The sequence below is a fragment of the Lissotriton helveticus genome, chromosome 4_1 (genome assembly GCF_964261635.1).
Source record: "Lissotriton helveticus chromosome 4_1, aLisHel1.1, whole genome shotgun sequence".
Taxonomy (NCBI): Eukaryota; Metazoa; Chordata; class Amphibia; order Caudata; family Salamandridae; genus Lissotriton; species Lissotriton helveticus.
The window spans coordinates 1,506,092,024-1,506,116,926 of NC_136063.1; the positions used below are offsets into that span (position 1 = coordinate 1,506,092,024).

The following is a 24,903-nucleotide window of genomic DNA, read 5'->3' on the forward strand; positions in this document are numbered from 1 at the left end:
AAGATGGTGTATTACAATGTGCCCACATTAAGCATGGGCCAAAAATCCATTACGCTCGTGAAATGTGCGGATTTTTGGCAATTTCGCGATCCGCGAATATCGCGAAATTGCCAAAAATTTGCGAATTCGCGAGCGGGCGGATTTTTTATTTTATTTTTATGCCCAGCTCACTCAAGGGACCAAAGTTACAGGCACACACAGTCACTGGAGGCAAATCTTCTGGCCCTTTACGCAGCTGTAGTGTAGCAAAATCACTATACATTTACCCAACGAGGTAGCACTTACTGATTATCCAGTAGAAAGTTCTCCAGTTCAGTGGAGGTATGGCAAAACCGGTGGGTCCAAGATTCTTCACACACCAATGACAATCACAGAGCACTTTTAACACGCATCCAGTGGCGTAGCATGGGCGGTTGCCCTAGGCGCAAAATTTTAAGAGGCGCAAAATTTTAAAAGAAAAAAATCATACTGGTAGCTTTCTCTGACTTTGATATATCATTGAGGATTCTCCAACGGTCCACAGGGTAGGGGGTGCAATACTTGCCTTGCCCTGGGTGCTGGCAATCCATGCAGATATCTAAAATGCTGCAAAACATGAATATATTTTCTAAGCCCTAAGACAAGACACCCAGCATTTTGTACAACTTGGAGGCATAACACTTGTTTTTTGGGAGACCTGGAAGAACTGCTTTGCAGTACTCAAATCTTGAGATCTTTGTTGCTTGGAGCATATTTTTTCATAGATCATGAGGGGAGTATAGAAGAGTTTTCTTTAGGGTTTATAGCATTTAGCCTCGTGGAGTTGGAATTCACCCACTTGGCAAAAGGGGTTATCGAGTTTTTAAAGCTATTTTTGAGGTTAGTCACCTCGCTGTCTAGTGTGAGAATGACTTGGGAGTCATGGGCATAAGAAAGAAAGGTGAAGGCGGAAGATTGAATGATATTGATGGCAGCAAAAAAATGTAGATTAAAAGGTGCTGAGGCTTTCCACACGGATGAGCGCGAAGATCTGAAAGGAGGCAGAACTCTTAGCTAGAAAAGAGGTGAACCATTTCAGGACACAGCCTTAAGTAAGAAGAATATTACGATAGAATGCGTCAAAGAACGCTTAAGTGATCTAACCATTACCTCCTCATGCCTTCCTCATCCCTGTCCTCACATTTTGCGGTTATACTAAAGGCGACATGTTGTGAATCTCACTCCGCCTTAATAAGACATACCCTTAAACATGCATAAGCCACATGATGGCACATAATCATAAAGGGACAATGTGCGAATGCAGGGCATATTGAGCCAACCAAATTCAGGCCTAAGTATTGATCGGTACAGCGGACCCAGCACTCGCTGTCACGTGTGTTCATGTAAAATGATGGTACCCCATTTGGTTCCGTTTGAGCAGCGGGAATATTTTTCACTCATTTGGCCATCAAAGCCGCCATCTTTGAAATCAATCACAGAAATCTTACTTAGCACGATTTAATTCCCTTGTGCTCTCTGGTTTATGTACATTACTTATACGCACTCAAACTGGCCTTTCTGATGCCCGAGTCAATCTATTTTGTTGTCACCCAAGTTGGTAGTTTCGCAGCATTTCCTGACAACTACACAATCATTGCTGTGAATATCATGATTGTTGGTGCTGTGTTTATGTCTCATGGGTGATTTTGTTCTTTATTCTAAAGCCTGGGATCATTGCTTAGGATGCTCGCTCTACATTTGCTTTGAGTGCCCCTGTTACTGTAGTGTTTGATCTGGTTGCTGTATAAACAGTGGCATTTGCTGCATGGGTGTTCTTTTTAGTCAATGTTCTGTGATCTTGTTTGTGGATGTATTGATATTTGCTCTGAATGCACTGGTCTTTAGGCACATTTGGGTTTTTGACCAGGAAGCTGCTTCCTTCTCATCTGCTGCTCTGATCGGTCTCTGACCATTTACACAAGAGGCATGTGAACTCGCATGGAAGCTCCGCCCGTTTGGCCCAGCCACACACACACTAGGGTACACGACATCACATTATTGCAAATGGCAAAAAAAATCAGCGATTTCGCAGGAAAATCCGCAAATTCGCAGACTTTTTTTGCCATTTCGCGTGAATTTGAGGACCGCGGATCCGCAAAATTTGCCCATACTTAGTCCACATGTATATAGCCGCATGGTACATGTTGACATTCAGACAGCTTGGCATTGTACACTGTGACAGTCTGTGGATCAGGGCCATGACCCAAATTCATTGTGGGTGTGCACTGTGCTCTGCTTGATTGGGCATGTGTGCCATTTTGACCTTCTTCACCTGCCCTCCCAGTACTTGGTGGTCACTCACCCTTTTGCGGTTGTGCTGTGTTCCGTCGAGCAGTGTCCGGTCCCCCGACTGTGGCCACAGTCTCCACACTGATGACTGTCGACAGCAGCTCCTCCATGTCATCCAGCATGAGCTGTGGTGCTGGGCTCCCACCTGCAGTCTGCATTGCTGCCTTCTGGTTGGCTGCGAGTTTCTCCTTGGTCTTGCGCTTGATGTCAATCCATCGCCTCCTTGCCTCGTCCATTGACCTCTTGTGCTCTCCAACGGCATTCACCTTCTCCACGATGTCCCGCCATAATGCATTTTTGGTGCCCAATGACAGGTTGGAGGTGACGAACAGTTGTTGATGGTGTTCCATCGCCTCCGTGGCCAGGATCCTGTTTTCCTATAGACTGAACTTCGTCTTCCTCTTCTTCTTGTCCTTGCCCTTTCCCCGAGGTCCCAGGCTGGTCGTCCGGGGTACTTGTGGGGGGCCCTTGTCCTCTGTGCCTGCTCCGGCTGCCTCCATGATGCTTGGGTAATGGTCAGTTTGTGTTTGAGTGTTTTTTCTACTTTTATAGTGATTTTTCCTCCTACCTGCTATGTGTGTATTGCAGGCCTGGCGCTGCTTATTGCTGATTTCCACGTGGGGCTTTAGCCCATTGCATTTTTTTCGTGTTGAGGTTTGTGTTTTTATCTCCGTCGTGGTGGACATTGGCTGCGTTATCGGCGAACTATCGCATGGTACCGCCGTGTTGTGAATTCCACGTTGACACTGGGTTATTTTCGCGCGATAGGCTGCAATGTGTAAAGGTGCGTTAGCATTTTTTGGTGATTTTTAGCACACGTTCTTGTGAATATACCCCTAAAACCTCTGTTCACCCTAACAATTGTTTGCTCTTTTGGCATATTTTTAATCCTTATGATTTACTCATGTTTACTGAATGTGTTTGGAAATTTTTATTTATTTATTGACTTTAAACATGTTTTTAGTACTTTTGTATATAGATCACATGAGTTTTTTCTGAGGAAGACCTTTCCATTTGTGCCAGACTATCGAGAGTAAACACGCCATTCCCAATAGACACCATTGTTTTCTTCAGGGTGTTTAGCGTGTTGGAGTTCACCCACAGCTATATCAAGAAGAAGAATTCTCTGCACAATATTTTTCTTGTAGTTAGGATTTCAATTTAATTTGATTTTAAAAAACATTTATTAGGCTAGAAGAATGTAGTCGTATCTTATGTTGCTTAAATTTTAATGAAAGAATATGTATGACCCCCAAAAGGCAATTAAACTAGGAGGCGCTGCCTTATGGATAGCTTACATGTTTGGTATTGGTGCCCCTCCAGGGGTATTTGAACAGTATTTATTTAAGGACAGTTTTAAACTGTGTGAAACAGACCTTGCAGTTGAGCGCTCTACATTCATGAATAAGCAATTAGTTACATGGCAAAAATGCCATGAAAGGTTTATCGTAATGTTGAACCATTGTGTGGAGATTACAGCGGTAGAATAGTGAGTGTAGTACATAGAACATTGGACTCATTACTGTCTAGTGTGCCATGGCGTCCATTAAGTGGGTCGTTGGTGTAGGAACAGGAGCATCTTCACCTCCTTATGTAATGTTTTGTATAAGGTCATAGTGTTGGCTTAGGGTGGTAATAAATTCCAGATCTTGGATGCACTTCATGCAAATGATTGTTACATAATGTTTTATTTCCTGAATGCTGGAGTTTGTAACAATAGTGTGCCTGAAAGTTTGAGAGTGCACTCACCACCAGATACATTTATTATACTGGCCTAATAATTATATTTATAGTACAACCACTCTTGCAGGATTTGCCAACTTCCAGTATTTTTTTCCTTTGTTTTATCCTAAATTAATCTGCTCTTTGGATATATATTCTGGCAAAGATAATTACCATCAGTAATGTTGGGCCTGGCCCTTTTTGCAGTGTTATCCCCAACGTTTTTGCTTACTGCCTCCTATTTTTTACGACCTCTTTTTGTTGGTTTTAGTACTCTGAGCATTTTACACTGCTAACCAGTGCTAAAGTTCATATGCTCTCTGTCTAAATTACATTGGTGATTGGTTTTTCCATGAGTGGCATATTTGATTTACTATTAAGTCCCTAGCAAAGTGCACCATGTGTGCCCAGGGCCTGTAAATCAAATGCTACTAGTAGGCCCGCAGCACTGATTGTGCCACCCACATGAGTACCCCTGGAAACATGTCTCAGACCTGCTACTGCAGTGTCTGTGAGTGCAGTTTTAAACTGCCATTTTGACCTGGCTACTGTGCCCACTTGGCAGTTTCAAAAATTCCCTTTTACTAAATATATCACCCCTACAATAGGCGGCCCATGGTCGCCCCAGGGTACAGTGTATTTCAAAGGTAGGACATGTGCTGGTGTGTTTATATGTCCTAATAGTGAAATACTGCTAATTTTGTTTTTCATTATTTCAAGGGTTATCTCTCCTATAGGGTAACATGGGGACTGCCTTGGAATATCTTTTAAGTGTCTTTTTCTATTTGGAGTAGATAGAGATTGGAGTTTGGGGTCTCTGAACTCACAATTTAAAATACAACTTTTGGTGAAGTTGGTTTTTACATTGCGTAGTTGAAAATGACACTTTTAGAAAGTCTGCAGAATACACATTTCTTGGTTGGCTGACAGTTAGGCTCTTGTGAATTCATTCCAAACAGTCACACAAAGGGAGCTGAGGTGTGCCTTGCATATCCTGATGGGCCATCACCAAGCTTATGGGCTATCCTGAGCTAGAGTGGTGGGGGGAGTTGTCACAGACACCTCAAAAGGCTGTGCCTGTCCTCACACGAAGCTGTCTCCACCACTCAGTGGTGAGTCTGGAGCCAGGTCAGGGAAAGACAAGGCCCTGGGCACTACAAAGAATTTCCTTTGAAGTTTGCTTACTTCTGCTAAATACCAGATCTTTGTGAGTTCCACTTATTCATGGAAAAACATAGACCTGCGCTAGCTTTTCCTACTGAAATCTGGGCTGATTCTACCTGTAATGTAGATATGCAGGCAGCACTACCATAGAATTTTAATATTTATAAATGCGATGGAGAAGTTAAACGTGGAGAAGGAGTAGCAGTTACTGTTAGAGAAGACTAGAATCCAGCTGACAGCCCTCTCTCCTCTCCTTTGGAAAAATAATCTCCTTTGTTATAGAGATCAACAAGCAACAACAATTTAAGGATATGGTCTTATATAGACCACCTAGTTCCAGAAAAAGTTTTCCTCAGGAAATAACTAGCCTTCAATCTATCCTAGAACCCAACTATACAGTTCTGGGCAATTTCAATTACCATCTAGAGGCGATTTCAGACCCTGATACCGCAGCACTTCTGCAAACTTTCTCAGCGTTAGGCTTAGATCAAATAGTACAAGAATCAACACATCAGGCGGGTCAAACCTTGGATGGGAGTTTTACTACTAACCCCGACCTAATCAATGTAAAAACATCTCAAGTAGCATGGTCCAACCATAGAACAGTCTTCTTTGAACTGTCTCATCTACAATTTAATTCTAATATAAAGAAATCACGATCAACTTTCCCTTCACGAGCTTGGCGTAATGTACAGCCACACCATCCTAATAAAGTACTGGAGAATACACCCCTAGTTCTTGGAAATTACGTTGAGGCAGCAGCCAAACAATATATTAATTGGGTGGAATTTGCTTCAAATCAAGTAGATCCTGTTAGAACGGTTAAAATAAAACGGCAAAGTCCCTCTTCCCCATGGTTCTCAAATTGTAGAAAACAGAAAAGAAGATGAAGAATGGTCTATAGAGAGGAAGAGAAGGCAAACTATCTACAATATATAGCAATTTATAAAGATCTTATAATGAAGGCCAATGAATCATACTTTACAAAGAAGATTAAGGAAGCTAAAGACTTGTTTAACAAACTTTTTGGGACAATCACAGAATTAACTAATAATTGCAACAAAAATCCCTGACTGTTAGTGAATTATTTTGTGATACTTTGGCAAAGTTCTTTTTAGAAAAAGTAGAAACAATTATTCAAAAATTCTCCAATTCTAAATCAGCGCCCACTATATCATTCATCAATATGCCCTTCAAACCAACTAAAAGTCTGACAGAATTTTTCGCCCCACCAAATCAGGACATTAGAATCTTACTGGAAACTTCTACTTTGGGTTCCCCGTATGATCCTTGCCCGCACAACATAGTTAAACTGGCAGCAGAGGTTATTGGGTCTAAATTAACGCTTATCTATCAAGCCATGTGTAAACGAGCATCTTCCCAAACATTTGGAAGAAAGCAGCCTTGATAACTCCCTCTAAAAACCATAATGATTTGGTAAGTATTCTTCTTTGGATTCAGTGTTTCAGTCACAAGGTGAACACCAGTGTCGCTGTAACTTTAGACCTGCTTGTGAGTGTGTTTGATGTCCGGTGAGGTATTGTGGTGTCAGTGCAACTCAGCAATACTGTCCATGCCGGCCACCACTAGAAAAGGCCCAGATTGATAAACAGCTAAAGGAGGCCACAACTGTGCATTCTCCAAAACTTTCTTTTAAATCCAGGTATTTATTTATAGGAGGTATTGTAGCTTTCCATGTTTCAGGTCACTAACTCATATGAAAAACTGTTTAAACATTTTCAAATTAAAAGCAGACACAGGTTGCACTTCATGTTTATATTGTACTTCTCAACAGCACTATTTCTATGAATACATTAGTTGACTTCCCAGGCAAAGCAGAAAACACTTAAACTGTTAGTTGTAAAATTTACGATTTAAATTTTACAAATAAGAACACAGATACATTAACTGCATATATGAACCATAACATCAATCTCCTTATTCTGAGGGGGACAAAAAATTTGAAATCAGGCACAAATTGGTGTTTGAAATCAAATTGAGATTATGATCATGTAAAAATAATCAAGGTGGGTACTGTTCCTTCCCTAATTATTATACTCTCCTAGGCCTTCTGTAACCTTTTGTTATTTCACCTTTCTACCTTAAAGTAAAGGTGGTGTATTTCCCAAAAACTAGAATAAGGATGGAAACTTAGGAAGAAAGTTGCATGATATTCGCATACCAATGTACTTGGTTGAAAATCCCACTGCTGCATCCTTAACTGACCTTCAGTCCTGGTTAATTGGATACTAGGTAAAACAATTAAGTTGACAGTTAAATGTCCTTCTGGATAGCTTTGCTTGGATTTGTTACATTTATAAGATGTCAATGGAGGGTAAAGAAGGACCATTTGTGTCAGTTTCAGACTGTGCTTACAGTAACTCACAGTGGTTCAGTGTCCACCTGGATTAATCCATTTCTTTTTTGGGAACATTTGTCACTCCATTTAATCCAGTTATTGGGCCTCCAAACTCCTTTTTCCTGATACTGGCCTCCTTTTTCCTGATACTGGCCTGTTCATTCTTTGAAGGCTGAAACAACATCAACATTGGCACTTTTTGAACCAGGGAGAAATCCCTACTCGTCTGTTTGGAGTGTTTGGGCTGCACGTCTTATTCCTGAAGGGCTTCATAGCATCCTATTTGTTTCTCCTACTTTGTGCATTGATTATCAGTGGGATATGAAAGCTGATTTGACCTTCCTATTGTTATCCACATTTGAACCAATGCATGGTTGCCCAATTAGTACTCTCCTTCTGAAGATAGTACTATTAGTGTCCCATAGGGCCAGAGAAGTTCAGGTCCTCTGATTTCATCTGCCTTTCTTGGTTTTAAACCTAGGTACATTGTTCTTCTGTACCTGCTCATCCTTCCTATGAAAAGTGTTATCTGCCTTTCATAAGGGCTAACCTGTTGCTCCTCCATGTTTCTTGCATCCTCCTTACCTAACCAAGCTGGAAGAGCAGATGCATATACTGTACCCCAGATATACAGAATCTAACTACCTCAGCCACACTCAAGAGTACAGATTGGGTGATCAGCCCTTTGTGAAGCGTACCTGATCCAAGAAAGGCAAGGCAGTGGCCAAATACACCATTTTGTGTTTGGTAAGATGTGCTGCTTCTTAGCAAAGAAAGGTCCTCCTGAGGGCATTAGCAACCACTCCACCAGGGCCATGGCTCTTTCCATAGCTCTCACAACAGGAGTCCTTGTGCCTCGTATATTTTTGCGAAACATTACTGCCTCACAGCTCAAACACAAATGTACTGGAGCGTTGCTAGAGTTGTGTTGTGTGACCTCATTGATCAATTGCCACTACTCAATCTCACCTCACAGGAAGGTCTTACTTTAGGATTCATGCTTAATGGGAGAAGCCTTCACGAAGATGTATACATCATACGAAAGTTGATTGACCTTCAAAATGGTATTGCTGGTGGACCCATAATCTTCCTACAGATTCTTCACTGATCTCCATCCTACCTTGCTGCGTTAGTGCATAATAAGAAATAAGATGTGCAAACATGTTATCTGTTGTTATTGTCACTGTTGCTGATGCTTTTTCGGTTCCTCTCCACATGCCTTGATGGGGTGGTGAAAAAAGTACCAGAACTGACACCAGTGCACCAATGAGGGATTTATATATATATATAATCTGCTGGAAGGAGTTGGGCCTTAAACTGCATGACTCCACCTGGCAATTTATGGGAACTATTGCTGGAGAAAGTTTTCTGATCAGTCCTAAGAGCTGGTCATTCTTGAGGTGAGGAATCGGCTTGACAATTAGATATCTATCTGAAATATCAGTACTGATTTAAGTACCTTTTTTCCTCTGGTCACCTCCCAAACTCCATGGCTTCCCTCTGTCTAAATGATCCTTGTACAATGCTGTAATCAACATCAGTTTTTTTTTACTGAAAGTCTTTTTTGATCTATTTCTCTGTTATAACTCACCATCTCAATACAGCCAGACTCCTGGTCATCCTATATACATGCTTATAACTGCTGCAACTCTCAATGTTTCAAGCTAACAACAACCATTTGGAATTAAAAAAAAGTCTAAAACCTTGATGTTCTCAAAATATCGCCTGTTGGAAGGGCAGCAGACACTACTTCACTGCTAGGACTCTCTTGGGGGGTATATGTGTGCTCTACAAGTTCACAAATATATCTAAAGTCTGAAGACGAGAATTGGAGAGGCACACTCATTGGAGATCATGCAGTAAAATTCAAATGTGAAATATTGTATTTAAAGATAATGTCAAAATATATAAAGCTAGTTTTCCATTTTCTGGAAAGAACTTCAGAAAGACCAAAATGAAATGGAGGAAATCAAGCCGAGTCACACATATGAGGTGCGAGTGCACAGATATAAAGTTGCAGTGGAACTTCTACTGACAATTAAACACAGCACAGGTGCCAAATGAATAATAGAAGTTCCCCTTGCTATTCATTTGGGGAATGTGGATATGTAGGCTGTTATTCTGAATGATTATGTATGATTACATAAGTAATGCTCTCCCTCACTACTTCACATAGGTTAAACTGTGCAATAGCAAACCGGATGTAGCAGACTAGTCTTACAAATTCCTAATGATGGAAAATCAAGTAGAACACTTTGAATCGTTAATACTCTAAAATCAATATAAATTCTCCATTCACCTCTATTACCATATTTTGATGCACAAATTAAGAAAGTAAATAGTCTACAAAAATTGCCATTTGTTCATTACAACAAGAAGTTATTCAGTAATTTCTTCAACAATGTACAGAACAGATAGTTGTTGATGAGGACAAGTTTAAAATGGGGTTCTGACTTCATTATAGCGAATTTACTTAACTATTACGATATCATAAAGGGATAAATTATGATGAAGAGGCTCAGCTTAATTATATCATTTACATTTGTATATTGTAATTGTGTATGCCTTGTACATAAATGCAATGGTGTAAGGTGAAAACATGCTGATTAGTGTGTCATTGATGTCCAATTCTTTTTTAAACTGTTAGATTCAAGATATCATTAATAAATATTTTATTTTGTTGTCAAATAGATCTGAACGAGACATACTGGATGCATGTAAGGAAGGAACGCTCATCGGATACTGTCCACAACAAGATGCCTTAGATGAGCTTCTGACTGGACGGGAACATCTCTATTACTATTGTAGGCTTCGCGGAATCCCCAAGCAATATATCCACAAGGTATGCATTTTTTTATCAAAAGGGTCTAATGTTTTGTGTTTCTCAAAAAAGTACTGAGATGATTTACACAAAACCAAACAAAGAAACTCGCCTAAGTAAATTTCTACCACTCAAAATTTGGTGTAATTCGTTTAAGTCATTTTTCTGTATCATGGGCAGAAAATCCACTGAGAATTAAATGTGGAAACCAACCTTTTGGAAATTCCCCTTGTTCTTGCCGCTCACGTGACAGATCTGTTCAAAAGCTCAACTTAGCCAAAGTTATTAGGAAAACAAAAACATTTCTTTCTTATGGAAACTCTGACTCAACCATCACTAAACTGGTGCTATTGCCACCAATGTTATTGATATACACATATACATTTATTTCACATTGATCATGTTACAACCTGGGGACAATCAGAACTGCCATTTTCTGTTTGGTGGCAACAGTTACTGGACATTTCATCCTGGGAAATATCAACAATATATGGTACTTTTTCGCCAAAGTGGTATTTTCGGCTTCCTCAATCCGAGTTCAGTGGGTTGGAATAAGGAATACGCCTGTAATATCTAAAGTCCCACAACCCTCCAATCCATCCTACATCACTTGGAATTATGTGGCTTTTTCCAACAAATAATTCAACAGATGTTACCTGATGAAATTTGTGCTGGAAAAATTTTAACATTTTGCACACTACTTATAATACCAAATAGGGGTTAATGTGTCACTCACAAAAACGTCCATACTGTGTAGATATCTCTAATTGAAGTCTTTTTTTTTTGTTTAACAGTTTTTTTATTGAGTTTTCAGAGAAATACAAAAAGGAAATAGGAAACAAAGAAGTAACATCATATGTCAGAACAATTAAACATAGTAAAAATAGTATATGAACAAATGATGGAAAGATATAATAATATTAAATGCTACTAGAAAAAAGAAGAAAAGAGGGGAGAAATTAAAGAGAAAAAGGAGGAAGGTAAAAATGTATATGATAAAAGATCATGGAAGTAGAGAGAAAGGTAGAAGAGAAGTATTAAGATATAGATGCATGTGAAGCAAGATAAGTTGTGAAAGGTAACCAAAGAAGATCAAATTTAATTTTCTAGGGTAAAGAGGAAGAGGAGACCGTAGCAATTCGATGTTCATCACAAATGAAATTCCACCAAGTCACTGAGGATAGTTTAGAACTGTCTTTTCAACATGACATAATAACTTTCAAAGCTAATGCGATAAATAGGTCAAATAATAGGAATATAGGAGTACAACTTGCAAAATCAGGTGAAGATGAACCTAGAAATTTTTTTTGCAATGATAACGTTATATTACATTTGAAAATCTTCATACAGGTAGACCAAATAGAACGGCAAAAACTCATAACATTAGTGCAGTCAAAAATCTGATGTCTTAAAGTTCCGGTAAAATTAGAGCAAGACCAACATAAGGGAGACAAGGTAGGGGAAAACTTGGATATACAAACAGGGGTTAGTACTGCTCTATTATAGATAAAGTAGAGCGATTGAGTGATGCGTGCAGCAGCTGAAATGTTTAATAACTTAGACCATAACTTATCCCAATCAGAAACAGGTATTAATAGACCTAAGTCGGTTTCCCGGGCTAATTCTGTAAGAGATTTAGGTTGTTCAGTAATATGAAAAGAAAGTAATTTATAAATATGAGCTGCTTTAGGTTTATGTTCTTGAGAAATATTGTAAAGCGGTGTAGGTGAAATTATTGAGGTGGAAACATTGGAGGGGTCAAAAGTATTTAAATAAGATTGCAGAGCTGTTGAGAATAAAACATATTCAGCAAGAAAAGTGTCTGGTAAGCAATATTGCAATTGTAACATTGAAAAGGGAATTCAGATGAATGAGTTGATGCACAAAAAGAATTCCCTTCTCCTTCCAATATTTGTAGGAGAATGAATTACTTTTATACTTAATGTATTTGTTATACCAAATAGTATAGGACAAAAACATTGAAGAGGGTCAAGACCATCAACAAGTATGTTATATAAAAGGGTTTGGGAGTATTTCAAAATAGGATTATTAGCTATAAATGTACAGTTAGACATGTAAATTATATTACGAAAAGAAAAATCTTTGAATAAAGAACATTCAAAAGAAATCCATCGCGGAATAGGAGTGTCACCAAAATCAAAGTAAAGGGCAATAAATTGTCTGATTACAAAAACATCGTGATATGTTTTGACATTAGGAAAAAGTACTCCTTCAAATTTGGGGCGCTTAAGCTTTGCAAGAGAAATGCGTGGGTGTTTTTTGTTCCAAAGAAATTTGGTGCAGATAGAATTAAGTTGAGAGAAATACGATAAGGGGATTCGAAAAGGTAACATAGATAAGGTATATAGGATATGAGGGACAATCATCATTTAATTGTATCAAGTCTATCCCACCAGGATAAATGAAGAGGTGACCAGGAAAGCAGCAGAGATTGAATCTTATTGACTAATGCATTAAGCGTATGTTTAAGAGTGGCATTCAAAGTCGCAGAAAACCATATACCAAGGTACTTTATTTTTTTGTACACCAAGTAAAATTAGTATCATTAAACATATATTGGTAACATGAGGAATTTAACGGTAATACTTCTGTTTTAGAGAAGTTCAATTTATATCCCTAATTACGGGAATACAATTTAACTTCTTCTAGGAAGGGATGTAATAGGGTTCGACATATAGACTAATATATCATCCGCATAAGCTGACATTTTCATTTCTAAAGAATTATGGGTGATACCAGAAATGTGAGGTTGAACACGAATACGTTCAAGGAATGGTTCAAGGCATAAGACAAATAATAAGGGTGATAGAGGGCAACCTTGGCGTGTACCTCTAGATAGGGAAAAATATTTACAAAAACGGTTATTTACAAAAATACTAGCTCTGGGGAAGGAATATAACAATTTAATATATGATATAAAAGTTGGGCTGAATCCAAACCATTAAAGAGTTTTAAACATAAATTGCCAATTAGTTCGGTCAAACGCCTTCTCAGCATCCAAAGATAGAGCAGCTAAAGGGGATTTAATTTTATTACTTAAGGAAATGATATTAGCAAACATACGAGCATTGTCCGCAGTCAATCTACCCTTAATGAAACCAGATTGATCAGTTTTAACCAACAATGGGATAATACTCTCCAGGCGGGTTGCAAGAATCTTTGCAAATATTTTACCGTCGTAATTGATTAAACGATATTGGGCGATCATTTTTACAAAGAGAATGGTCTTTGTTGGGTTTGGGTATAAGAACAATTAAGGCTTCCATAAAGCAACCCGAGACTTTGGAGTTAGAAATAAAGGAATTGAAAAGTGCCAAAAGTTTGGGAATGAAAATGGAGTTAAAGGTAGAATAAAATTCAATGGGAAGGCCGTCGGACCAGGAGCTTTGGACTTCTTCAAGGATTTAATAGCATCAGTTATTTCTTGTAAAGTAATATCTTTTTCTAATAAAACAAATTCATCAGGTAAGGAAGGGGGGAGAGAAGGCCAGAAAAGAAGGTATCTAAATTTTGAGGGGAGGGATTCGTATCATCGGAATATAGTGACTGATAATACTCATGAAATACATGAGCGACATCCTCATCCGATGAGACAAGAGTATTAGTAGTTTCATTCAGAATAGGCCCAATATGTTTATGTTCAAATTTGATTTTAAGTAGTTGGCCAACATCTTACCAGCTTTATTTTAACCTCCATGCTATTTAGATTTAATTTTAAGAAGGACATTACAAGCATCAACGGTTGCCAACTTATTAAGCTCAGATTTGTCCTTATACAGATCATGCAGTGTTGAGGTGGATTTAGAGGTAAAATATGCATGTTCCAGAAGTTTCAGTTGCTGCAATGACGCTGCATATTTTTTACGAGCAATTTTCTTTTTGTTTGCAACATAGGAAATAGTGAAAGCACGAAAAGATGCCTTAAAAGCATCCCAAGTGTTAGAAGTGGAGGTGTCAGCCGGGTTATTAAGTGTGAAGAATTCATTAATAAATTGAGTAGCTGCTGTAATAAAATGGGTATCAGATAATAAAAAAGTATTTAACTTCCATCTACTAAATTTAGGGGAATTTAAAGAAAGGTCCAAAACAGAAAGAATAGGTGCATGATCAGAAATGGAAATAGAACCAATCTCAGATGATAAAAGCGATGGCAATAGGGATTTCCTATCAAAATATAGTCAATTCTAGAACAAGTTTGATGAACATTCGAAAAAAAGGTAAACACACATGAGAGTCAGCATTACAAGTTTTCCAAGTATCAAATAATGGACAAGAGGCAATGGCAGATTGAAACGTTTTGTGGGATTTATCTGGGGTAAATTTACATTTGGATTGTCTGTCGGAGTAGGGATCTACCCATTGATGGAAATCACCAGCAACTACAATATTCGGAGAGTCAATAGAAGCAAGTAAAATTGTTATGGAATTCCAAAATTCGGGATCCGGTCTAACTGGGCCATAAATGTTCAAAAGAACTAGTTCTTTACCTTGTATAACAACTTTAGCCATTACCCATCGCCCATCAGTATCATTGTGAGTAGACAAAATTTGCACTTGAAGAGATTTATGAAACAATATTGCAACACCCCCTTTGCTATCAACTGAAGGAGAAAACACCACTTGACCCACCCATTGTCGCTTTAATTTGAGCGATTCAGTGTCATTACAATGCCTTTCTTGAATAAGGGCGACCTGAGCATTTAATTTTGATAAAGGAAAAAGGAAGGAAAAAGATCCAGATCTAAGAGTACAATGCAAAGAGTGGTGCATGGGGTGCAACTGCGGAGACGGACGATGGAGCAACGGAGGATGAAAGAAATAGACTAGAATTATGATACGCTATCAGAGAAAAGAAAAGGAACAGATACAAGAAAGTTAGCAAAGAGGAGAGGAGCCAGAAGCAGAATTCAGAGACAAGTTATGAAGAAATGTTTTCAGTTTAGTAGGATCGTCAAAGGAATGTGAGGAGCCCCCATGAGTGATTTTTTCAAAACATGGATGTAAAATGCCATTACGAATATTCAACTGTCTCATTTGAGGATGAAGAGCCAAAAATTATTTTCTTCGTGCATTGGTTGCATTGGATAGATCTTGAGACAGATAGATGGTGTGACCAGACTAAATGAGACGACGTTTTGACTTTGCTGCTGTGAGGACACGCATGAGATCTGTAAATTCCAAAAATAGCATATTAATTCCTCTAGGAGGAATTTGGTTGTAAACGGCTGTGGGCACGCTGAATATTCAGTAAAGGCATTGAAGGAATTTCCAATAATTCAGGGATGAATTTCTTACGAATAAGAAGTATTTCTGTCCCTTCAATATTCTCCGGCAGGCCATACAAGCGAAGGTTAATACGTCTATTTTCAAGGTCCTCAGTGTGGAGTTTGAGGCGATGGATTTCCTGTTCTAAGAATGGAATCTTAATAGAAACATCATGAAGATCACTAATGCGTTGCTCCATATCTATAACTTTAGATTCCATACTAATCCATCTGTCCTCTATCTGTTGGAGTTTCTTATTTGTCATAGACATAAAAGATTTCAACCCCCTCACCTCATCTAAAATGGTGTCTAGAACAGGATTTCTAGAAGACAATATGGGTGAAGGAGGGTTATTTTTAGCTCTCTTGGGTTTAGGTCCTGTAGACGTAGCTTTAGTAGAAAGAAGTGCCTCAGCAGCCATTCTGGAGCATCGTGGAGAATTAGATGTGATATTTAATAAAGATTTTAGTCTACCCATACACTCAAAAGAAATACATCTTAGTTGAAAGCGAAGCAGAAAAAATAAGAGCAAAAATATATGTCATAGAGCAATTCGCAGACCAGCACAAGGTGAATAGCTTTTAGCAAAACAAATGACCTAAATACTGTAAAGTGCTGGAGGGTAAAAGACATATCCTTATAAGGGAGAAGGCATGTAGTAGCGAACAAAAATATATTAGGAATATGGAAAGTCCACAAAAAATAGTGCAGAGTTATTTGTAAATGAGGAAAAGATGAAATCCATTCTTGATGTAAATGACTACAATATAGGTAAAATCACAGCGTAGAGGAGAAGGGTCTGACACTACAGTAGAAATTCCTGAAGAGAGATCACATGTTATGAGATCCTGAAAAGAGGTCATATATTATGAAGGAGCAATAAAAAGCAGTAAAGCAGAGGCAGTGAATCACATTGCCAGGTAATTTTGTGACGGACAGAGGACCTGTTACCTGAGGCAAAGATTGTAGATATTCTAGTGAGCGGCAGCCAATACAAAATGGCAGCAGCTCGCTTCCGAATGAAAGAAAATTGCCTCCGTTTATGCAACAGGCGGAGCTTGTAGGGATTCTAGCGAGCGGCGGCAGATACAAAATGGCGGCTGCTTGCGTCCGAATGTGAAGAAATTACCTCCGTTGGTAACAGCATGCCCGCTGTGCGAAATGTTGTTAAAACAGCTCCATGTGCTGCTTGGATCGTTCAAAGGGCAGAGTCTTGCATGAGAATCCCGTCTCCCAGGATAGGTCGATTGATCCAGTCGGCGGAACCCCATTTAAAGAATACAAGCACCGTCCTGAAGGAATTCCTTTGCCCCGGCGGTCCTCGTGGCAGTGGGCCGACCGGTGTTGTCAGCGGAACCCCACCTAAAGAAACGAGCATCGTTTTTAAGGAATCTTTTCGCCCCGTCATTCCCCGAGGCAGTGGGTAAAATCGAGAAGGAACCCCACCTTAGATACATCTATTCGTGTATGAAAGCTAGTAGGATCCAGAGTGAGGGTCATCCCATTTGACAGAAAACGGGGTATTGCGGTGCACAGTGATGGTCCCGAAACGGTGATGTATACCCGAGTGCCGAGCAAAACTACCTGATATACAGATTATTTATATCAACCCACTTTTTGATTAAGAATCGTGTTGGAAAGTACCTCTGGAACATAGATAGACCCAGGAGGCCGATTGAAAAACACCATCACTCAGAACTATAAAACCCAGCCTACGCTCATCTAATATTCGGGCGTTTTTGTCCCAAGAATTCACAGGACAAATACCCCTGGAGACTTGTGAAGTATAAAAGACATACACTCATCTCCCTGTGCAGCAGCCCTATTATAGTCTCGTGGTCTCCTGCAAAATACATAAATCTACAGATTTTATGCCTGTGTCCCTCCCAGTACACTGCCCCTAGCCCTGACGAAGGTGTGGCCTCATTGGCCTATCACCGAAACGCGCGTCGGCGCATGTCCCCAGGAACACGGTTCTTTGTCCTAAGAACTTCTGGAACCGTTGTAAAAGTCATCTGCCTGAAATAACATCCCGACTTATGGAACTTAGTGAACATTGATGTGTTGCATACGCCAGGATTAGTAGAATGAATGGAGGATTGAAAGTTGAATGATAGAATGAGATAGAGTGAGAAAACATATGAGTGAATGTGTAAGTGTGGTCGCAGTGTGGTTGCTACTGGGTAGGTCTTAATGTAGTGATATTAATTCTTTATTTGCACTTTATTATCAGATCAGGATCTGTTCTTTTTTATGCTCTAAAATATATCATGTGAAATCTAAGTATAATTTATCTCTCATCCTTTAAAAAAATTGTTGTGTGATATCAATTACAAGAAAAATAAAAACATATATTTTCTTAATATATCTTTGGTGGAGCCTGCTTGAATTGACCTTGTTGTTTGCTGTGTACTGTGTTAGCCTCTGGTTTAATCACCCCAGTTCATATATCATTTGGACCCTCTAGTAAGGGCCATTATATCCCTAGGCAGGGTGTTCTCGTCTGTTCTAATTACAGAGTCTTGCATGAGTCTGCGATAGGATGTAGAAATATCGGCTGGAAAGTCCTTAGGAGCTCCGCGACCAAGCGTAGCTCAAAGCGAAGCCTCCATCTTGCCGCGGCGCTAGACCACGCCCCCACTTTAATTGAAGTCTTGACTATGGATGTCTTTTATGTTTATAACTTCTTTCTGGACTCCGCTAATCACTTCTAACTCCAAAAACGAAACAGGCTAGAGCAATGACATCCTGAAATGGAGCAGCCTCACACAACTTGTCTGGGAACCACAACCCAAACTCATGTACAGTAACCCATTTATTCTAAAAGATTTCTGGGTTGATCCAGTGATACCAGTATCCTGCATCATATTCTGTCAATCACAAGGTTTTTTTTCTGCAATGGAGAACAACTGCACAGACCCAGAAATACCTGGTTATTTCTATGTGAAATATTTCCCCATTTCAGAATCAACAGAGTGGACATTTTCCTCCTGCTCGGAAGAGGTAGTAATTGTCAGTGGGCTGGCTTGTGGCAAGTGGGTGGATGTGGTCGGGGGCTGGGGTATTAGGAAAGACTTCAGCCTGACCAAGGGGAGCAGGTTTTCTGAGTTGTCTGAGTTTGCACCAGTGATATTCCCGGACCCTGGAGAGACTTTGAATTTCAGGTGGCAACATTTCACAGATGTATTGCTTTGGAGCATAACCATTACAAATAAACAATGGCCTATTATTAATGGTTACTTTTGCTTCCACCCATGTGTCAGAATTTTGAGAGAATACTTTAATATCTGGGGCTTTATTGCTTAAAATTATTACACCATTCTTTTTCTCTGAACCTGGAGAAAAGACAACATCTCTCACCCAACTTCCTTTAAGTTTCTTAGCATCTGACTTCATTACCTGAGTTTCTTGAAGTAGTGCAACATCAGGTTTTAGTTAGGATAAGTCAGACAAAACCTTTTGTCTCTTGATAGGGGAACCTGAAACCATTTAATGAAATTACTCTGAGTGCCATTAGAAATCACATTTAAAACTTATATAATCTGCTCATAAGGAAGAATAAAACCAATAAAGTGAGTATAATTGCCCTATGAAAAGAGCTACCAATTATAAGGAAGATAAAGGTGCATAGAACGTAAATGCCATGCATAAATGGATGTGTGAATCAGCCTGAAAATGAAATGAAATGAAAAATATTTCTAAAGCACATACCTACCCCGATGGGGTTTCCCAGCCCTAGCGAATCGAGGACCAAAGACAGCCAGGCTAGGTTTCAAAAAGCCATGTCTTTACTATCTTACGAAACAGAGGCCGAAGTTGCATAGTCTCATCTTCTGAGGCAAGGAATTCCATAATTTCTATCCCAAGAAAGCAAAGGAACGATCTCTTTTCCTTACCAACCTAATTTTGCGTATGATGGCCAGATTGGCTGTGCTTGAATGTAATTTGGAGGTGTAGAGACGGATGAAAGAGAATATGCATAAAGGGCCAACCTGAGACATGGTGCTGCATACATAGCATAGGGACTTGTTTTTGGTACGATGGACCACAGGAAGTAAGTGTAGCTGACATAGATGTTGGGAGACTGGGGTATTACGTGGAGTATGGCATAAGAGGTGAGCCGCAGCATTCTGAACTGTTTGCAACTGCTTTCACCTAGACTGTAGCACATAAGTATTACACATTGCCATAGTCCAGCCTCGAATTTATCTGAACCTGCGAAATTGTTTATTACATCTTCTTGGGTAGGTACCATAGAATCTTTCTTAGGCATCTCAGCAGTCCCAAGCAGCACACTTCTGCCTTGGTAATTTGCTGCTCCATGGTCAGTCTGCAATCCAACCATAACCTAGACCTTTAATCAACTGACTGTGTGTAGTACATGTGCCTAATTCATCTGGCCAACAATGCAGGTTTAAAACTAGCAGGAAGAGAACACAAAATAGGCAAATAGATTCAATAAATAACAAAATAACAATAAAAATATAACTAGATAAACTACATACTTGAGGGTGGTGGGATCACATGCGGAAGGAGTTATGACTTGCTAATAGTGTAGAAAAAAAATAACTGATAAGTCACGAGTTAGAAGATCTTGAAATGTCCATTTCTTCCTCTCTGCAGCCATTCAAGAATTTCTGTATAAGAGTTGGATCTTCATATATTGTAGTCTTATTTCTATAAGTGACCTTAAAGAAACGAGGATGAAAAGGTCCAAATCAAATGTCAAGACATCGAAAAGCAGATCACAAAATTTTTATTTCTTCTGTCAGCTGTAGATTTTGCAATATTGTGGGAAAATATTTCTTGGACGAATAATCCAGTCTTTACTGTTTGCTGCTTTGAAAACCTTAAGCAGGTCAGTGTATTCCAGAATGAAAAGACAAAATACATGGATTTCGATCAAGCCCATGAGCCCACTGGATGTTTAAGAAAATAAACTCTGGCATCTCTAGAACTTTGTGTATGATGGGCTGAAGAAAGAAAAAGTTGGTGCACATGTTGCAAATCTTTTTAACAATATTAATGTATTCTTTGTACATGAGACCTGGTATTCTTAAATAACGAAGCCTAAGGAATTGCTATTTAAGACACGGGACTCATGGTACATAACATTTTGTAATATTTAAGTAGCAAATCAGTATTATTCTCTATTTAGGAATAAAAAGATATAGTTTGTGTACTTGAGGCGCACAATTTATTACTGTTCGCATACCCTTAAGCTGCTGGGGATGAGCAGGAGAAGGGGATACTTAAACTAACTCTCAGACCACAGCACTAGATGTGTCTTATAATGCCTTTGCACCGCTGGGGGGGTCAAGACTGCCAACTCCATAATCTCACTTGCCCTGGAGGCCGCAGAGCTGATACTTAAATGTGCTCTGCGACTGCAGCTTGGGACGGTGTGTGCCCCTTCTCTTTCATCCTTTGTTCTAAATCTTCTTTTATATTGGTCATTGGCAAACACAAAACCTTAGCCACTTCATGTGCATCAGCCATTGGCATCAAGGGAACCACAACTGACACCTTTTTAGCATGGGCAGTTGGGATGAATTCCAAAGAAATTGAGCTGACAGAAAGGAGATTCTCTGTTGATTGCAACACCTCACCTGCCATACTATGTACACAGCAGGCATTGAACAGAGCTGCCAGTCGATCATTGCATATGTCTCCTCAGTATTTCCCACAACTAAACCAGCGGCCAATGGCAAAAGGAAGGCAGCTCGTCCTCTAAAATCCCAGGATAAGGTAGTAAATACTTCTGCAGCGCAATTCAGCCTTCCCATTTCAAAGGAATTGCAGAAAAACACATTTTGTTCTAAGTCTGTTCCACAAGTGCTTTTGCTCCCTTTATCTGCTAGACTGGGGAAAATTAAGCTAAGGCTGGTGATGTCAGGACACTGAGTTGATGTTACAGCAAATGTGCATAATTTGGGAGTGAGAGTACATGACTCTAATGCTGTTAATTCAGGCTCTCATCTGGGTCCTTCTTCTCATACTCCTGTTGGTAACCTGTTTTTTCCCTCAGAAGCCAGGACTGGTTTTGCTAGCAAAAATGTTAATGCTGCCATATTCCCAAACTCGTCTGCTTGATTGGTCACTGGCAGTGGAAGGGACATTGTTGCCTCCAATTTTGAGCCCGCCCCTGTGACGGAACCAGATTTCTACACATGCAAGTTTCCTATACAAAGTCTTCTACCTGAAGATTGCCCTTACTTTGTAATTTTGTCAAATGGTCCAGTTTTGTCTGCTGGACACTTGCAAAGCGGGGTTCAGCTGAAGAGTAAAGTTGTGTATTAGCAATCTCAGAGCATATATTTCCACATGAATAATGCCATTGAGATGAGAGCCCCAGTTGAGATTGACCAGCATGAGTTCTGTTCGTTAATAATCTCTAGACAGTGGGGATGGTGACTATCACTTTGCCTTATGGCTTGATTAATTAGCCTCCTACTTTGAAAATTTTAAGTTGTTGGGTTAAAATATAAGATGAACTTGATGTTGTGGCTATAATTTATTGATGTATGGCATTGTTTTATTTCAAGAAACTTGGGCTGTTACAAACTTATTTTGTAACGATTATGACTGTCATCTGGGCCCAGACTCTAACCCCAAATCTTCACATTCCAACTGTGTGTCTGCAACTTCTCAAAATGGGGTTCAACCTGGTGTTAACGTTATTTTTGGGTGATATTGCAGGTTATTATTCACAACTGTCAACCCCGGACTGGATCAGTTTTGTCTCCAGCTTCGATATAATTTGTTTCCAGGAGACGTGCGCTCTGGACTAACGCCATTTGAGTGTTTTTTATTATTTAGTGTCCCAGGTATACTGTCACGCCTTGATAAGGGTGGTAGTGAACCACTCAAACCTGATTTTATATTAGAACATTGGTATTCTTGAGAGTGCCATTGAAGACAATGGAGTGGCTCCATGCTTATAATGGCTTTCCAATGTTTGTCTTCATACCTCTCCAGTTTTAATTTTGAATATTCTAAAACAAAATGTACTAGATTATGTGCACATATGACCCCTGAACAATGGGTTTCCTATTTATGTATTATTTATCATCAGAACCCCTGTCAGCATGACAGCAGAATTCCTCTCGTGTATCGTCATTCTGGTCTGCGCTTTCTCACTGAGTTAGGGGAGGTTGCAAGGGCATCCCTCGGCCTAAGCACCTGTGCCTGATGGGGTACCCATGGAATCATTTTAGTGTAAGATTGACTTATGGGCTCCTCTGCTCACTAGCTTAAAAAAAATATTTCTGGCAGATGGATTCTCAAATCTTGGTCGTCATCAATCATCTTGCACATCGTATAAAAAAAACCAGTACAAATGGTGCTACAGACCTATCTCTCTCCTTGACTGAGTCATGAAATCCTTGAGAGAGTTATCTTTAACAGGATTATAGAGTGGATGAAGAACAACGATATGATGAATCTGTGACAATACGGGTTTGATGAAAGTGTAGGTACTTTGGAGAAATGCTGTAATTTTTATCTGATTCCAGGTAAATACATTGTAGCAAAGCATTGCCATTTGTACCTGACCTTTCTTGCTCTTTTGATGGGGTCAACAGATAAAAACATTGGACAGTCCTTTTGGAATTAGGTCAGATTGCCCCATTGGTGCATTTTCATGCAGATCTGCACTTGGATCTAGAGGCTAGAGTGAGCTTTGTCCCAGATGCTGTATACTCTGTGTCCTGCCAACTGTTATGTTCATTCTTTATATTTAAAACCTGAACAAGTGACTGTCTTAATGTGATTTGGACATGCCCAGAATTGACTCTTTGCTGATTAAGCCTTACTGTATGCAGAAGATGTGGTTTTATTGGTGCACACTCCAAGGAGCCTGGAACGGCTGGTGATTGCTTTCTCTGAATTCATGACTGAGCCAGATTTGGACACAAAGGGGCTTATTATGATAGTGGGCCGATCACCACCACCCGGTCAGATTATGATGGCGGCGGTGACCGCGGTGGTGTGAAAATCCGTCCGCTGCTTTTCAGCCGATAGCAATCTGCCCGCTGGCCTGGCGTGCGGAACTGTACTGCTAAAATGGTGCCAGTGCCTAGCTGTTTCCACCGTCGGTATTAGGATGCATGCGGAAGCCAGATTTTCCACGGCCGCCTCTCTGCTTTGGAAAGGCTATCAGGGATTGGTGGGGGGGGTGTGGGTGCACTGGGGGGGTACTTTCACTGCACAGTGCAGTGCCTGCCACGTAGTGCAGCAGTGAAATGCACAACATGCTCGATTTTGCGACGCAGCGGTGCTGTTGCCAGCACTGCCTGCCACAATGTTAAAGCTGCGGAATCTGACCTCTGCGGTGGCGGGCCTAGCATGATACAACTGGTGAGACCTCTGAAAGCATAGCGGACGCACACAATCACTGTCACGCCTGCGGCTGTCACATCATAATACCTTGGGCCGGACCGCCGCACGCATGGCAGTCGGACCCAATCTCCGCTACGGTGGCCGGCGGAAAAAATCCGACCCCCATCGTAATGAGCCGCTAAGTTTTTCAAAATCCCAAAGTATGGCATGCTGGCCATGAAGCACCTCTTATAGAAACCCCACTATCAATGGTCATAAATTACTGAATTTCCAAAGATTTCCCTATCTTGGAATAGTTTTTGATTCTATGAATTTGTTTGGCAAACATTTGTCTGCCATAAGCCAAAAATTCAGGCTGCCTGTGGGGCCCTTATTTAATATCTCCTCTGCAATTGGAAGCAGGCCACTGGCCCCCTTGTTAGAAATATACTAGAGACTATATCAGTCAGTAGCACTGTACGGGGCCAGGGTCTGGGGTAATGCCAATACCCGTGTTTTACAGCTGGAAGCAAACCGAGGCCTCCATTGTCTTTTGTGTTTACCATATTCATGTTCCTCTTTTGGCTGTCATGATAAACTGGGTCTTATTGTTTGTGGAAGACTCTATTAAATTTTCCCTCTTTATTCTTTGGCTCTCTGTATCCTCAAATCAATCTTAATCACCTCATTATTAAAGATAGTTTAACTTTTGATAAGGGCCTTAAGATACCATAACTTTCTTGCGCTAAAAGGGCTCTTGAGGATCTGTTGCAGCTTCATCTTTTTAATTATACTTCTGCTGTTTGTAAATCAGATAGATGGGTCCAATATGAAACTTCTGTTCATGGATGGAAAGGCACTTTGACAGGGAGCAGGCGAATTGAAGAAGCACTCAGTGGGGGAACATATTGTGCTACAGATGCCT

General features: G+C 40.0%; 1 protein-coding gene across 1 annotated transcript in view; it reads left to right on the forward strand.

Moving 5' to 3' along the window:
- Positions 1–24,903, forward strand: part of ABCA13 (ATP binding cassette subfamily A member 13) — a 2,470,580-nt gene that overhangs the window by 2,183,598 nt on the left and 262,079 nt on the right. The window contains exon 48 of the mRNA XM_078686273.1: positions 10,244–10,394. Coding sequence (XP_078542399.1) covers positions 10,244–10,394 — 151 coding nt within the window. The remainder of the gene's footprint in view (positions 1–10,243; positions 10,395–24,903) is intronic.